This window comes from Pelodiscus sinensis, chromosome 4 (assembly GCF_049634645.1).
Source record: "Pelodiscus sinensis isolate JC-2024 chromosome 4, ASM4963464v1, whole genome shotgun sequence".
Classification (NCBI taxonomy): Eukaryota; Metazoa; Chordata; order Testudines; family Trionychidae; genus Pelodiscus; species Pelodiscus sinensis.
Genome location: NC_134714.1, coordinates 84,495,782 through 84,512,956, shown reverse-complemented (window position 1 = coordinate 84,512,956; position 17,175 = coordinate 84,495,782). Strand labels below are relative to the sequence as shown.

The following is a 17,175-nucleotide window of genomic DNA, read 5'->3' as shown; positions in this document are numbered from 1 at the left end:
ATCTGAGCCAACATTGGCCCTAGTATGCTTCTCTGGGAAACTCTGGTATATATTAACCTTTCTTAGCATGGGATGATTGTCTCATTTGAATTCTTTTTTAATCAATGACTGGAATGTTTCTCCTGCTGCTAATATGTTTCTTAAAGCTTTTTGTGAACATTGATAAGTGTACACCAGCATCTGATCAGTTATTAGTTGAGAATGGAGAGAGTACTGATGTGGTCCCATTCAGTAGTGATTAAAAGTTGAGACACTGCAACAGGCACCACTTGCAACTTGCAGAATTTTCTAAAGGGTAGATGATCAGGTTCAAGGTGGGGTGGGAAGGAGTGTGCGCATATGATAAATATCAGTGTGTCAAAGAATGCACTGTGAAGTACCTTGTGGCTCACTAATTTGGTCTAACAAGTGGCAAAATAACTATTGCTTTTCTGCAGTTCGCTTCCAAAGATAGTGAAAGGAGATTCTAGTGTGATTAGAATTTGTGTGACCTAATTTTCTTGTCTAAGGAGATTTCTAGTTCTCTTGCAGGGGGACTGACTTAAGTAGCAGGTTGGATTACATGCTTTGAAGTGGCTTCAAAAGCCTGATTTTATTCCAAACTAGATACAGGAGGATAGGAATTGTGATAGTGCTATCATTCCTTGACCCAAGAAATGAGTAGCTTCTGATTGGTAAATGATGACAATACATGTTAATCGATGGAACCATTCCTGATTGTGTGTATTACAACACAACCTTTTGTATGGGGGACAGCCTATGAAAGGCATCAGCTATACAAACAGCTCAGTTTAGAGCCCAGCTTTATCAAAATAATGGCTAGCTAATGATGATGCTCTTTGGCTGACTTTGGATTTTATGCTCTTCCAGTGACACTTTTATGTATTTTTTAACTTGCAGTGATTTTGGTTCAAAAATAATCTCACTAAAGCCAATTATCAAAGTGTTGCCAAAACTCTTTGAGTCTCGAGAGAAGGCTGTCCGAGATGAAGCCAAACTCCTTGCTGTAGAGATCTACCGCTGGATAAGAGATGCTCTGAGACCACCATTACAGAACATAAACTCAGTTCAGGTAGGCTACAGGAAGTGTCTCAGTCGGAGGAAAGTTTCTGTGAATGAAGGTTCATAAATATTCGTGTTGTTGTTCACTCATTCTTATAACTTCCCCGCTACATACTTTACATTACTGCTCTCTACAGATAAGTGTTCAAAGTTGGCCCAACTCTGCTTATTTCGTGAACTCTAATGCATATAATGGCAGGGCTGTAGCATAAAGACTTTCGTATACTCAGCCAGCCATTCTTCCTCTTTATTTAGTCCATAACCTCTTCACAAAACCCCAAAATAACTTTTTTCCCATTGATCTAGCCTGTTGGTTTTAGTAAAAATTCCCTTCGCTGTGGTAATGCTTTTATGCAACCTAAATATAACTAGACCATCCTGAACAGTGGGTTTACCATACTTCTGGGAGAAGGAAGTTTAGCTTTGTTGCCTCTTGCCATCCCTACAATAGGACAAACATTGTAGGATTATAATATCATTGCAAGAGAACTGAAAAGGCTAGCCCATCCATATTATAAGCTTAGAACCTAAAGAAAATTCCTGATAATTTAGGGAAAATGCCACTGCTTTTAGTAAGGTGGAAGTTTGCCTAGAGTAATCCTGTATCAGTAGGTGGAATGTTCTGTTTTATGCTTTAGGCCTCAAGAATTAGTCTTGTGATTCTTACAGCTAAAAGAACTGGAAGAAGAATGGGTCAAGCTGCCACCAGCAGCTCCCAAACAGACCAGATTCCTGCGTTCCCAGCAAGAGCTAAAAGCAAAGTTTGAGCAGCAGCAAGCAGCTGGAGGGGATGCGGATGGAGGTAAGAGCTAAAAGCAAAGTTTGAGCAGCAGCAAGCAGCTGGAGGGGATGCGGATGGAGGTAACCTATGTGATCTTTATACTCTGCTAGGAAAAACATCATTATTAAGACATTAGACCAAAAAGATGTATTGAACGTCAGTGTAAAGCAATAGGTCACGCTATCCTATCAACAAGATACAGCTAGGGGAGAAAATAGTATCAACATCCCAGTACCAAAGTAGCAAAACTGTTACCATTCATAGTCTACTTCCCTTCCTGTGTTTGATGAAGAGAGCATGGGGACATGTAAGAATGAAATCTTGTCATGACAAGCCTCTCTGCTAATGCTTGCATATCTCCACTAATCATTCTTTCCTGACTTGTAGGAGGAGATGATGGGGATGAGGTTGTCCCACAGGTGGATGCTTATGAGCTACTGGAAGCTGTGGAGATTCTTTCTAAACTTCCCAAAGACTTTGATGACAAAATAGTAAGTATAAACAATTAACTTTTAACTCTACAATATTGAGGACTGATGGATTTTTAAGGATGATTTACATCCTGCAAATAAATGGTGGGGTTACATGAATAATAGGGAGCTGACCTGCAAGACCGTGTCTGATCTGCAAAACAACTGTAAAATCAAAAAGCAAGATGGAAATTGAAATGTTTGAGCGCATTCTAGCGGTTAGCTGTAGCCACCAAGCTTATAGTATATAAGGATAGTAAGGGTATTTGAATTTTTTGGCATGAAGGTAGGCTCTAGAGTCTCTAGTCTGTCCGGAGGGAGCTTTGATAGAGCTGTTAGTGGTCTGATCTGCACAAATGTAGAATGCTTTGCTTTTCAGGAAGCCAAAAAGTGGCAAGAGAGGAAAGAAGCTCTGGAAGCTGTTGAAATGCTGGTGAAGAATCCCAAATTGGAAGCAGGAGACTATGCAGACTTGGTGAAAGCTCTTAAGAAGGTAAACATCTCTGTACCAGATATATTTTGTGCATTGGTTTATTCTAGTAAACTGCTTAGTGCCAGATGAGATTTTAAGGACTGAAAGGCAGCCTCTGGTCACAAGACCAAATACTGGTGCTATGCTAGTGTCCAAATAACACCTTAGGCTGATCAGACCCACTGTGATCTTAAATAGAGTGGTGCTTAAATTGTTTTGGCTTGCTCTTGCCCTGTTGAACATTAGGAACCTATAATCTTCTCAAATAAATAGTATGAGACTCCAAGTAGATTTTTCCTCTCAACATACATTTGGGTATATGTGTCTTCTCAAGTATCTGCAAAGGCAGTTTAGAACAAAATATGATGGAGAAAAATACTGAAAATCAGTGAGATGCTCTGACCTTGTACTGTGTTCAGGCCTGGTCATCCTTCCTTCAAACAGAATATAGCAGAATTAGAGGAGATTTAGAGGTGTACCATGACTCATTAGTCAGGGAAAGCACATCCCTATGTAGAGTGGCAAATATTGAGGAGTACTTGCATTTGAGACAAAGGGAATAGGATAAAGACATTTGGAGTAGCATGGCATAGGGAAGATAAGATTGGATGCTGTTGCTGTAATAAGAAAAAGGGGTGCTCAGTGACATTGCAAAATGGTAAACGTTTTTCCATACTGTTTACCAGTAGAACACAATTCAATGGAGAAGACTTCTCTCATCCAGCACTTGTATTTCTAATGGAAGAGTATATCATATGGCTTCCTGACTGAGACTTTAAAATTTGCCACTACCAATGTGCCCCTCTGAGCACATGCCTTTTAAAGGCTGCCCTGAAATGAACTTCTTTGTGATCAACCACTATTAAAAACCATTTATTCCAGGACACTTTCAATTAATGCAGACTCAATTGGAGGGAGTAGAAGTATTTGTGGAAAGAAGAGGAATCTGGTTTCTGATTGCCTTTGACATTGGGTCTGTCATGCACTCTGTAAAATGTATGCACATATTCGTGTGCGCGCACACATGTACATGCACCTCCACTGAGTTTTGGGTCTCTGGTAGAAGCAACCAAATGACCCTTTTGAATCCAGATGCAAAACATAATTTGCCCAAACATCCTAAAACTTGAGCAGATTGCAATTGCAGACTGGTGTATGGCCATGTAATTTTTGCTGGGGAAAGGGGGAATTCTGCACACACACAAAATAAAAATTCTGTGCACAAGATTTTAAAATACTGCATTATTTTGACACAGAAAATATGCAACAAGTTTAGTTTATTTTGGTAATTTATTTTTAAAATACCCATTAGTAAGTATGTCTAACAACATAAGACAACCAAAAAATTTCCTCCAAGAGAAGAGTGTTGTTAAAATGACAATCTAGTTCCTGTTATATTTTTGCTTTTGTAAGGCACCTCAGTTTGGGGGTGAATCTTGTGTGCTAGCTGAGCACATCTTGGGTGGGAAAGCAGCCTCTCTGGTGTGATACATGCACCTCCTATCCCCTAAAGCCCAGAGAGAAACAGCCTGATGCTGGCTTCAGTGCTTGCATGGAGTTTTCTGCACACTGCTTCCTTTCTTCAAGGTGTACTGAGAATTGCAGCTGTCTGGAACCTTCCAGCTCCCTTAGCAATGTTCTGAGTTGACAAGCTGGAGAGCTGGGTTCTGCTTGGTCCAGCAGCTCTACAGCACCAGTTTTTCGGGGAAAAACGAAATCGTGCACAGATGATCAATTCTCCATAAACTTGGCATTGCACAGTCATACAGAATTTTCCCAGGCATAATTTAACATGGCGTATGATGGGAACTTTCACTGGCCAGGACTACTGAAGTTCACTGACTGAATGGTAAATGTAGCTTTGCGTTGGTGTACCATGATAGTTAGGGTATGTCTACACTGCATTCCTCTTTCGAGAGAGGAATGTAAATGCAGTGCGGATTTGAATTTCCCACGCTTCATTTGCTTAATTGCGGCCGGCTGTGGGAAATTCAAAACCATGCTTCATTTGCAATTTTGTTTGTCTGCATTTGCATTCTTCTCTCGAAAGAGGAACGCAGTGTAGATGTACCCTCATGTAGTATCCTGGGTTTCAATGAAATTGCCTGGCCCAGTTTGAGTGGGTACCCCACGTAACTGTTTCACTTTTAACTTTGAACAAATTCATTGTTGCAGCTTATGTAGCTGTTTTAGCCATCCTTTCAATGTCAGTCTACCTAGAGCAGGGGTGGGCAATAATTTTTGACCGGGGGAGCACTTAAAGATTTTTGGAAAGTGGCAGAGGGCTGCACTCTTCCAGGATATTAATGGAGGAATTCTGGGGTCTGGGATAGAGGCTTGGGGTAAGGCATTGGGGTGCAGGAGGGAGAATGGGGTCTGGGAGGTAGTTTGGGTTAAGGAGGCAGTTGTGACCTAGGATAGGAGGCAGTTGTCATCTGGGGCAGTAGATAGGTGCCAGATTTGGGAGGGTGTATGGGTGCAGGAGGGGTCAGAGGGTTTGGGTATGCGGAGTGGAGGCAGAGGGTTGGAGAAGGGAGGAGCTTGGGAGCCAGAGGGAGGCTCTGGCTGGGAGGTGCTTACTAGCAGACACCTGAGGCAGACTGTCTGCTGCAGGCTGTTCCATGTGGCTCCACACTGGGCATGAGAAGGAGTGGTGGGGGGGGAGGGGAGGTTGCTTCCTATACTGCCCCTGCTCTCAGCAAAAATTCTCCTACTGACCAGAAACTATAGGGAGTGTGGAGGGGGAGACATCATGAGAAGTCTCCCTCCTCCTTCCCCAGTGGTCTGGATGGAGAACAGCTGGCTTTTTAAAGTGTGAGCTGTTCTCTGCTTAAGGGTTCTGGAGAGGTGGCCACGGGCCACTCTGTGCTCTGCTCTGATCAGTTCTGGGCACCACGTTTCAAAAAAGATGTAGAGAAACTGAAAAAGGTCCAGAGAAGAGCAACAAGAATAATTAAAGGTCTAGAGAACATGACCTATGAAGGAAGACTGGAAGAATTGGGCTTGTTTAGTTTGGAAAAGAGAACACTGAGAGGGGACATAATAGCGGTTTTCAAGTATCTAAAAGGGTGTCACAAGGAGGAGTGAGGAAAAATTGTTCTCCTTGGCCTCTGAGGATAGAACAAGAAGCAATGGGCTTAAACTGCAGCAAGGGAGATTTAGGTTGGACATTAGGAAAAAGTTCCTAACTGTCAGGGTGGAACACTGGAATGAATTGCCTAAGGAGGTTGTGGAATCTCCATCACTGGAGATATTTAAGAGCAGGCTAGACAGACATCTGTCAGGGATGGTGTAGATGGTATTGGGTCCTGCCACCAGGGCACGGGACTGGAAGGGACCTCAAGAAGTCAAGTCCAATTCTAATGTTCTGATATTCTTGCCCACCCCTTACCTAGACTTATCTTGACTCTGAAATCTGGCACGTTTGCCTGTAATGCTATCTTTCCTTTTCAGGTTGTTGGAAAAGACACAAATGTCATGTTGGTTGCTTTGGCTGCCAAATGCCTTGCTGGACTGGCTACGGGCCTCAGAAAGAAATTTGGTCAATATGCAGGACAAGTAAGTAATAGGTACTTCACTATGCATTTCTTGCTTGGTATATGGTGCTAGTAATTAGACTGCCCTAAAAATAACTGTTCCTTTGAATGATTGCCAGGACGTGGCTTTTTTCTATTTTTAAACAAAGTAAACTTGATATGCATTTGTTCCTTCTTTGTTCTTTGATACTTGCCAGACTAGGGGTGAAAGCTTTTTCCATGTATGTTGTGTTAAGTTTACAAGGTCCTTTGTTTCCTGTTCATGGCTAAGCATGAGCAGGGTCCTTTGTCATTGTTGGAATACCCCTAGGTTTTGGGACTGTCGATGAATTGGATATTCATACTACACTTAGCCCTTTCCTGAGGTACCAAGAGTCCAGTAAAACTATACAGCTTCCTCTATTTGTTTCTGTTCTGTCAGTTGTTGTACTCCAGTGATAGGTGCAGTGTAAGAATCTTCCAGTAGTGTAAGTGATGTGACAGAAGGCAGTCACCAATCTTGGTCATTCTCTTCCTAAGGGGAGAAGTGTGTGCACGATGAGGTATCCTGTTTGGGTAGGTTTTAGAGCAGGGGTGGGCAAAAGCCCCCCAACGGGCCGGATCTGGCCTGCGAGGCAGTGCCAGGTCCCACCACCAATGGAATGTGCCCCATGGGGAAAGGAGCTCAGCCCCGCCCCTTCTTCCCTCACACAGCTGCTGGAGAGGAGGCAGCACTGGGGCTGAGGCTCCTCAACGGTGGCTCGGCCACGCAGTCTGGGGCTGCCGCTGCTGCCGCACGGTCCAGGGCCAACTCCAAACTGCATGGCCAGTGCCACAGCAGGGCTTCCCTCTGGGGCGGTAGGACAGCATGGCTGCAAAGGGGCACAAAGCCAGGTAAGGTTCCCCCTCCTCTCCAGACTTCTCCCCCACCCGACTCCATCACTTCCTTCCCTTCCTAAGACATGGCACCCCGAGCTTGCTCCACCCTTTCTCCTGACCACACACTGCATCCTCCCTTGTGGAGGGAGCAAGAACCTGGCCAGACATCCTACAACCAGCCTGCTTCTGCACCCCAGCTCTCTCCCAGATTCTGCACCCCATCACCATCCTACTTGCTGGCAGCCCTATCTTGTTCACTGTACCCCTCATTTTTGACCCTACTCCAGAGTCTAAGGAGGTTCATAAAATCCATTAATTCAGAGTCCCAGAAAAGTATTTCTGGTCTATGGTAAGCCCTGAACCTCAGTTTCCCCCTTCCCTTCCCCTCACGCTGTGAGGCTGGGGCACCAGAGGAGTGAAGTGTCTTAGGTCCACATCAGTGAGTGTTGGGGGGTTTTGGAGCAGTTTGCTTCTCCCTTGTGTGAACCTCAACCTTTTTTGATGGGTTAGTGACTCCCAACTTAAAATGGGTTCACAACCCCTGCCACAAATAAAACATTGAAACCTTCTGTGTTTTACGTAATATTTTACTTTATTTAAAATGAAGTTTGATAAACTGAGAGAGTTAAAACACTTAATCTGTTTCATAATTTAAATTAATTCATTCTTACTAGCTGCAGCTGATACAGAAAATGAGGTCACCGTACCCAGCCAGATAGGCGGAAGGGGGCAGGGTTGAGAACTGAGGCCTGTGGCCGCTTCTGAAATTTGAAGTGGGCCCCCCCTTCCAAAATTATTGCCCACCCCTGTTTTAGAGAGATGTGCAAAATATAAACACTCGCATAAAATATTGCCAAGTGTTAAAGAAGGCAAGTCAAAGAAATGGGTGGTGAGGTTTGTACTGGTCCTTAATTTCTGGGGGCATTCAATTCACAATCTTGGGCTGGGCCTCTGAGAGCACACAGGTTTACCTTCTCATAGAAAGTTTCATTTTGCCAGTAGAGTAAAGTTGTCAACTTCATCCTGGAGGTTTAGGTGGTCTTTTAGAGATCTGGGGCCTTGGCCACAGAGTGCTGTGAAGATATGGACAGACGCCTTCATCTTGATTTGGTATTTTATAGGCAGCCAATGTAGAGAGTAGAGAAAAGATGTCATGTATTCACAGAACTCTGTATTGCTGAGGAGAGACTTCAGTATTCTGTACAAGCTGGAATTTCCTAAGAGTGTATCTACACAGCACCTGAAACTCAAAATAAGAGAGAATTTGCGCTATGCAAATTGCGTAGCTTAATTTGAGTATTTCAAAATAGCTTATTTCGTCATTTGGTGCTGTTTATACAGCTACAGGGGCAGCAATGTGGGAAGGTGCACGTGTAACTGAGGGGGTTAGCTGATGAGCCCAGTCTCATCAGTTAACTGTGTACTTGGGTATACATTTACACCCTTATTTAATACTGATGTTGAGGCTGAAGATGAGGTTCAGGATTGTGGGTTTGATTTGGAGATGACCTGCGAGATCCCTAGATGTGAGTGAGGAGATGAGTTTCTTAGCTCTTGCATCTGATGCCTTTTTTTATAGGCATGTTGAAATCGCCCAATTTTTAATTTGCTTTGTGCTGTCTGCTTTCAGCTCATACCAAAGTAATAGTCCTATTCAGTGTATAGGTATTAAATGTCTGTCTAGTTTCTTATGTTTGCTCTGCTGATTCTTTGTATGGCTCCTCCCCTTTTTGGACCGAAAGGTGGAATGGTCCATGGAATGATCAGAGTTGAGCAACAAGTTTTGTTGGTAGAAAAATGCCAAAGAAAAGATGAATCTGTTGGATACCTTTTTAGGTACTTTAACTTGACTGACTTGTAAGAATGAGTAGTGCTGCAGCATTGTTCTGGAATAGTTGTAGGTATGCTGGAATCATGGTGGCATAACAATGAAATAATAGTAACAGTATGTAATAATAAGCCCAGTAAACACAGAGATGTTGAAGCATCCATTTCCTTGACAAACTTTATAGTGTCATGATGTCCCTAATGTTTTTGCTTGCTTGGCAGAAGAGATGAAGTGGGGAGAAAAAGGGTGATTAGTAGTGAGCTCGTGGCACAGTACCCTAGTAACTATTAGCTAGTCTTGCGAACCCCCCTCCCTCCCCTGTCGTCTTTCTGCTGCCAGGTGGGGGCTGGACCGTGGGGCCTGTCCCAGGGTTGGGGCTGAAGGCAGGATGCTCTGGCCAGATGGGGGCTGGGCTCCGACTGGGGCCTTGTTGGTCAGGCTTTATTTTAAATATGTCCAACACAAAAAAGGTTTCAACATTGTCTTTATCAATGGCAGGGGTGAGGAACTTTTTTGGATTGGGGGACACTGACCCTCAAAAAAATCATTTGGAGACTACACAAGTGAGAAGGGGGTGGGGGGGAGCCAAAAAGGGGGGGCAGGAGTGGGCTGTAGAGGCAGGGTCTCAGTGGGGAGACGAATGAGGGGGTGGGAGGGCAGGGTCTAGGCATGAGGGGTGGGGGCTACTTACTTCAGGCTCAGACTTCCACTGCTCCCATTAGCCGGTTTCTGATCAATGGCAGTGCAGGAAAAGGCTCCAGACAGTGCGCTGCTGTTCCCCCAGCCTGGGAAGGGGAGTGCTTCTTCCCTGTACAGGGAGGCTCAGGGCTCCCCTCCGCCCTGCAGCAAGTGAGATGAGCCTGGCCACCGGCTCCTGCCCTGACTCCACCACCTTTGGCTGTAGCTCCAGGTTGGGACTCCGCAGTGACCACACCTGGAAGCAGCTGCCCAGGCCATGGGCCACCTCTGAGAGGGGCAAGTGTGTGTGTGTGGGGGGGGGGGGGGCCACGCCACCTCATGCTGTAGTGTGACAGGGTGGAGCAAGCGGGCAGATCCCAGTCTGCCTGGTCCAGCCCCGGAACAGCTGCTTGCTGAAGGACCTTTTTCTTGGTGCTGCTGGAGCTGGCTGGCCTAGGGCCAATTACCCTGGACTGGGGAAGGATCCACTGGTTTCTCCAATCTCTTCCCTCCCTTCCTCCCCAGCTGCCAAGGCAGGAGGAAGCTGTGCAGCTGAGGGGTGATAGGACACAAACTTGTCCTGCAGGACGCAGAGTCACATGCTGACTTCACTCTGTCATTCCACAGGAAGAGGGTTTTTTTAATATATGGAGAGAAGTTCAGACTGAGAACTTTAAAGTGGCTTTCTGACCAACAGATGGCAGCAAAGCCTGGAAGAGCAGGATTGGGGCTTGGGTCACAAGGTTCCTTCCTCAGTAGGCAGAACCCTTTGACCACCTTTTAATCCTGGTGGTGACTTTAGTGCTGGAGGAAAGTGTTAGAAGTGTCTCCGCTTCCCTGACACTTAGAAACAAATCTGATTCTTTTTTTAAAATAAGGGAAGACCAATGCCCTGTTTCTGGTGGTGGTGGCATTAGATCCAGCAAGGGCTTATTCCTGCAACTGCTGTGTCCCTATGGCAAGGAAGGAAGGAAGGAAAGTTGAGGAGTCCTTAACTTCTTGTTATACGCTCATAGATGGTGAGGGAATGAAGTGTCACATGAGATGAGTCTGGACACACAATGGATTTTGTTTGTTTCTGCAATTGGGCAAATGAAGTATTCTTTTTTTTTTTTTTTTTAACAGGTTGTCCCAACTATCCTGGAGAAGTTTAAAGAGAAGAAACCTCAGGTTGTGCAGGCCTTGCAGGAAGCTATAGATGCAATCTTCCTTACAGTAAGGACAAGTGTTATAAACCAATGATGGGAAACCTAGGCTAGTGAAGGAAGGCCACTCGTCAGTGGACCACAGGATTGTTGTAACCAAGTCAATCTCACGGGATAGGGTGGTTTTGCTAACTGCACTTGCATACCTAGAATTTGTGGGGTGTGCCAATTGAACTGTGGGTCACTGGAGCATCCCCTGTCCATGGTGTGCCGTGAAGCCTCCCTGGGAGCGGAGCTGGCAACAGACCTTCCTGCCCCACTCCCAGGGAGGTGGCTTCTCTGCAGGCTCTGTAGTATAAAACTTCCTTAAGTTTTGTACTATAGAGCCCCTGTGTATGTAACTGTAAATGCTAGGATTTTTAGTGGTTACACGGTTACATTTTTAACAACCTTTTACATCCCTTATCAGCATGCCCTTCAGTGCCCTTGCTTTCTCAGTGTCACTTGAGTAATATCAGTAGGAAAAGAAGTATGTGGATAGAAACAGTGGAATTGGGCAGTACTGCACGTAGGCAACAGTAAACACAATTGCTTGAGGGTCACATGCAGAACCCCAGTGGTGCCCATGCAGCACCTATGTTTCCCACTAGGGATGTAACTCCTCATGTGGTAGGTACCTAGTTACATCCCTAGTGGGAAAGCTAGGTGCCGCATGAGGGGTTATATCCCTAGTGGGAAACCATCCCATTTAATTGGTTAAACATTGATTCATCAGCTCACTTTTTAAAGGGGAGGATGCTGGGGGGAGGGGAGGGAGGGAAGTTGCTCCAGAACAGCTGAAGCAGTCACTCCTGTCCTCTCTACCACCACAAGCAGGGGCTGCATTGGCTAGGGGAGAGCAGCTCCTGCCTGAGGTGCATGAGGGCTCCCTGCAGGCAGGGGCTGTTCCAGCATCCTAGTCGGGGTGCCTGGGCTCATGCTGGACAGGGGCTGCTCTGACTGGGGATGTCAGAGGAGCCCCTGTCCATGGCAGGCCCCTGGTGGGTCTGTAGCAGCCTTCTGCCCACGGCACTTGGGGAGCTGTTCCAGTCCTTACTGGTTATCCAGTTAAACAGTCACATCTCTATTTCCCACCATGGTTCTAAACTGTCAGTGCTATGCTACCTAGAGTCAGTCACTCAGGTGTTTTTAGAAGGCTCTTCTATTCTCCCGGAGCTAACAGCCTTTGTCCAACCTTTTAGACTACATTGCAGAACATAAGTGAGGATATTTTGGCTGTGATGGACAACAAAAACCCCACAATCAAGCAACAGACATCCCTGTTCATTGCAAGAAGCTTTCGTCACTGTACACCTTCCACCCTGCCAAAGAGCCTGCTAAAACCCTTCTGTGCTGCTCTTCTTAAGGTAAAACAGGATGGATTGATTCTTCTCTAGGAAGCAGTATGTTGTGATGGGAGGCATTGAATTGAGTTACCTGAGAAGCCTTTCTAATAGAAAGTACCATGTAGTGAAGTTTTGCGTACTCTGGTGCAGCAAGTTAGAATAACTGAGGACTGGGTGACAACTAACCTTCACTGATGGCTGCTGTTTTTCTCTTTTCCAGTGAAATAACATTTTTTGGTCATGTTTTAGTTTCCCAAATGGAAAAGGACTTTGAGTGATTGCTCATGTGCATTCCATTAGGGGTATGTGTTTGGTGCATGCATTGTCAGAAGGCTTTTATCCTAGCTGATGCCCATTGGTCTGGCTGTGGAGCTCCCTGGAGTGGCACCTGCATGCTGTGATGAGATATATAGCAAGCTTAGTTGACCCTCCATCTCCTCAGTTCCTTCTTACCACCAGTGATGGTTATTGGAGCACTTGTTCTCTTGCTCTGCAAAAAAGCCTAGCTGTTTTCTTCCTGTTTTCCTGTTTATAGTTAGCTGTTGTTTAGACTGGGTTGATAGTTTGTTTTTTCGTTCTCTGTTCAAGTTTCCCCCCAGGGCATGCAATGAGGGTTTGAGAACCTCATTGCTTGTGGCAAGCCTGTGCATACAACTTGCCTCCAAATATTTAAATGAAGGGCATTAACAAGCCCAAGACTAAGCAGGAGAGAGATCAGCATTTGAAACTCCTACTTAGTCAGCCCTTCAATCCCCAGTGCCAGACTATGCACAATGCAGGACATATAGACACCTTATAGAGAAGGCCCAAAGGAGCACTGGAACTGATCTTTGGCTCCATGCCCTTCCCCATCTCCAGTGTGGCACAAGATGGCCAGGCTGAGCAAAGGCTGGTCTCTAGCCAATAAGGCCAGCAGCCACCATTCCTCAGAATGTCCCTCAGTGGGATACATTAAGGACAGTTAAGCACCCCAAGCACCTTCCACTAAGTGCTGGGCTGTCAAGTCTGGTGTCACTGGCCAGGAGGTTCTGGAAGAGGCTCTGGGCTTCCCTTCTACGCTGGACACTTTTGAGGTGGCAGGAGACCTGATTTAAATAATGGAGCATGCAGCACTGGCACAGGCCATGCCACTGGCACACTGGTTCTTGTCAATGCCCCAGCCCAGACACCAAGCATGAGGAATTATTTGACACCAGCACCTGCCTGGCCACTGGTGCTGCCCATGGCACGGGACTGCCCCAGGAACTTATGCCATTGGGAATTGTGCCTCCATAGTCTGGCTCTTAAGTACATGTCTGAGTCAGAGTCTTTTGTGTCTCGCAGTGACTGGCACCACTCCTAGCACTGACATTGGGATGCTTTTCCAGCACCACAGTCATCCTGGCTCCCTGCAATGGCAGGTCCCTGCACAGTGGCTTTTCTGGGCATCCCTGACCTACCATTAAGGTCAAGGCCCAGAATCCCAAGCGAGACTGATGGCCTTGTCCCATCAGCTGCTTTTAGCTACCATTGTGGCACTAGAGCTGATCTCTCGGAGCTAGTTCTGGTACATGCACCGCCTCTGCACCTGTCTGTGCCTATCGTTGAGCCACCAGTATCTCGTCCCCCTAGTATTTCCAGGTAGCTTGAAAGTCGGGAGGATCCTATCCCCAGGGAATCCTCTTCCCCAGGTGAGGTAGTCACGTGCACATCTTCCTCCCTCCCTGCCCCTGATGCAAGGGCACTTCAGAACCTTTTGCAGGAGTTGGCTTGTAGCCTTAATGTCCCCGCTGAGGAGGTGGTGGAAAATGTGGACTCTGGTCAACATCTTGGTCCCTGAAGGTCTGTCCAAAGTGGCTTTGCTCCACAATTATTCAGTCCACTACCAAGGTGGTGTGGAAAACCTGGCTTCATGGAGCCCAGGGTCAGCAGGGGACTCAGAGTCCTGCGCTGGCCCCAGGCTCCATGCTACGCTTCCTCTCTGAAATGCACAAGAGCCCCCACTGGGGATTCTTATGCACCAAATTTGAAATGTACTGCATGGAGCCCAGGGCTGGTGGGGAGACCCTCGCTGGCCCTAGGCTCCTTGCAGCGCCTCCACTTTTAAATGTACAAGAGCCCTAGTGGGAACTCTTTGTACATTTCAGAGTTGGCTGCTGGAGCTGGAGGGAACCAGATTTTAATCTGGCTCTTTCTCCCCCTCCCCTCTGCTACCTCTGTGTGATAAGCAAAAGCCCCTTGCTACCTCTATCGGATAGTCGACTAGACTCTTACATCCCTATCTGGAACATCCAGGTTACACATCAGAAGCTCCAAGACCCACAAGTTGTGTCTCACGACTGATACCAACCTCTCCGTCTTCACATAGACCTGTTTACCATGAGGAGCAACAAGAAATGCCACAGGTTCTGCTCCTGAAGCCATAGCTACTTGCTAGGGCACAGAGTCCTCCTCAAAATGTGGCAGAATCTGAGGATCATGCCTGACATTGCACTGTTGTGGCCCCAGCATCATTGGTTCACCACACTGCTCAGCCTCTTGGTGGACATGCTTGTTGCCCTACTGCTTTCTCCCAACCTTCTCACCCAGAACCACAGATGGCTGCAACACGGCAACCTCCAGTCTCTCTACCTCATGGCATGGAGACTCCATCGCAAAACCCTCTGGAATTTCAGTGCTTGGACCCAGTTAGGGAAGTCCTGTTGGGTAGCAGGAAACCCTCCACTGGGGCTATGTATTTAGCTAAGTGGAAGCACTTCTCTCACTGGTCTTTCCAGAAGGCCGGTCAACCTGATGAGGCAGCTGTGCCCTTGATCCTCAATTTTCTTTTGCATCTGAAGCACTGAGAGCTGGTCCTGTTGTCCCACTGGGCTGCCATTTCAGTTTTCTGTACCTGGGGTAGTAAATAGGTCCCTTTTTTCCAACCCCACAGTAAGGTGCTTACTCAAGGGGCTAGAAAGGTTATACTCCGTCCCTCAGTGGGACCTCAACCTAATCCTATCCTGGCTCATTGGGGCCCCCCTTTGAGCCTCTGGCTACTTGTTCCTTGTCCTACCACTCTTGGAAGGTTGCCTTCCTAATAGGGATGTGGAAGGTTAACCAGTAAGCATCACCCTAAAGCAGGTAATGCTTACCAGTTCTGGTTAACCAATGGGGGCTGGAGCAGCTCCCCACCTGCCAGTGTAGTTCTGTCTGTGGAGACAGAAGACCCATGGGCTGGGGGCTGTTCCAGCTGGGCTGAAGCAGTCCCCAGCCTAGATCCCATTTAGTTGGTTAAACCTTAGGTTGACCTGACATTTAACTGGTTAATTGATTAGCCGGTATTTTACATCCCTACTTCCTAGTGGCCATAATCATAGCTGGGTGGGTTTGGGAGCTCCAAACACTCACCTCTGAACACCCGTATACTGATTTTTCATAAGGACATGGTGCAACTCTGTATCTGCCTGGCTTCTTTGGCTAAGGTGGTCTCCCACTTCTAGATTAACAAGCACATTTTTCTGCCCATGTTCTTCCCAAAATCACGTACCATTTCAGAGAATGTATGGCCTGCTCTCTAGGATGTCAAGTGCACTTTGGCCTTTTACATTGAATACACAAAGCCATTTCATAATCACTGCAACTTTTTATTGCAATAGAGGAGCAGATGAAGTAGCTGCCCATCTTAACCAGCTTGTCTCTTCCTGGATCATGTCTTGCATCAGGTCTTACTATGACCTGGCCAAGTTCCTAGTGTTAGTCCTGACAGGTCACGCTATAAGACCACAGGTTTCCTCGGCAGCATGCCTCACACAGGTTCCCATTAAGGACGTTTGCAGGGCAGCAATGTGGTCCTCTGCCAGCATATTCACAATGCTCTACGTCATTACCCAGCAAGCCCGAGATAATGTGGTGTTTGGGATATCAGTTCTTCAGATGGCAATACGTTGATTTCCAGTACCTCCTCCAGGTAAATTGCTTGCATGTCACATATTGGAATGTACATGAGTAATTGGTCTAAGAAAAAACAGTTACTTACAAAAGGTAAGTGCTCTTTGAGATGTATTGTTCATGTCCATTCCAAATCCCACCTATTTCCCTTCTGTCAAAACAGATTGCAAGAAGAAACTGGAGGGTCTGCTGAGCCCTATATACAATGCCATGCAGGCGCCATTCCAGAGGCATTCACAGCCAATCCGATGGGTACTATTAGGTGAAAAAGCTGCTGTGCATGTGAGGTTCACACACCTATTGAAATGGACATGAGCAAAACTTCTAGAAGAACTGTTTGCAAAAGATCAGTAATTTTTTCCCCTAGGAAACAGGTAGAGGCTTAGGACAAAGTCTGGAATTCTCTGACTTAGGAGAGACTCCAGTGACTAGGCCTACTTGTGACACATCAGCTTTTTCCTCTGAAATAAACTTCTACTGCACTGTCATAAAATGAAATCTGAAAGGGCAGTAGCTTTAAGGTAACTACTAGACAGTGAACTAAACTAATACCACCTCCTTTCACACAATACACTCTTCATCACAAGTACTTAGAGTAAAAAAGGGCATTGCTATTATAAATTATAATAGTACTTTGCAAATGAATTCTTTCAACAGCATATCAATGACTCTGCCCCTGAAGTTAGAGATGCTGCATTTGAAGCCTTAGGAACTGCTCTGAAGGTGGCTGGAGAGAAAGCTGTGAACCCTTTCTTAACAGACGTGGACAAACTCAAACTTGATCGGGTGAGTTCATGGATTTGGACAGTATGCTGTGTGTGTATACTGGCAAGTGCTGTGCATTTGCACCTCTGCAGTGTCCTAGTCTGTTGTGCATAACAAACTTATTAACTCATATAGGGAATAATTAGTAAGATGTATTCTCTCAGGCTTAATGTAGACTAGTATTTAAAGGTGTGATGTTCACTTCTCTTCCCCCACTTCCTCCGCCCAACTGTCCGCTGTAACTTGTTCCGTTTAGGATAATTAAAGAGACTGACTTCTAAAATGT

The 17,175-nt window shown here is 46.0% G+C and overlaps 1 protein-coding gene across 5 annotated transcripts in view; it reads left to right on the top strand.

Moving 5' to 3' along the window:
* The window catches only part of CKAP5 (cytoskeleton associated protein 5), a 105,627-nt gene that overhangs the window by 24,829 nt on the left and 63,623 nt on the right, over positions 1 to 17,175 (top strand). For all 5 annotated transcript variants that reach the window (XM_075927597.1, XM_075927598.1, XM_075927599.1 and 2 more), the window contains exons 5-12: positions 901 to 1,072; positions 1,732 to 1,864; positions 2,231 to 2,334; positions 2,693 to 2,806; positions 6,239 to 6,343; positions 10,811 to 10,900; positions 12,072 to 12,236; positions 16,782 to 16,910. In XM_075927597.1, the coding sequence (XP_075783712.1) occupies positions 901 to 1,072; positions 1,732 to 1,864; positions 2,231 to 2,334; positions 2,693 to 2,806; positions 6,239 to 6,343; positions 10,811 to 10,900; positions 12,072 to 12,236; positions 16,782 to 16,910 (1,012 nt within the window). The remainder of the gene's footprint in view (positions 1 to 900; positions 1,073 to 1,731; positions 1,865 to 2,230; positions 2,335 to 2,692; positions 2,807 to 6,238; positions 6,344 to 10,810; positions 10,901 to 12,071; positions 12,237 to 16,781; positions 16,911 to 17,175) is intronic.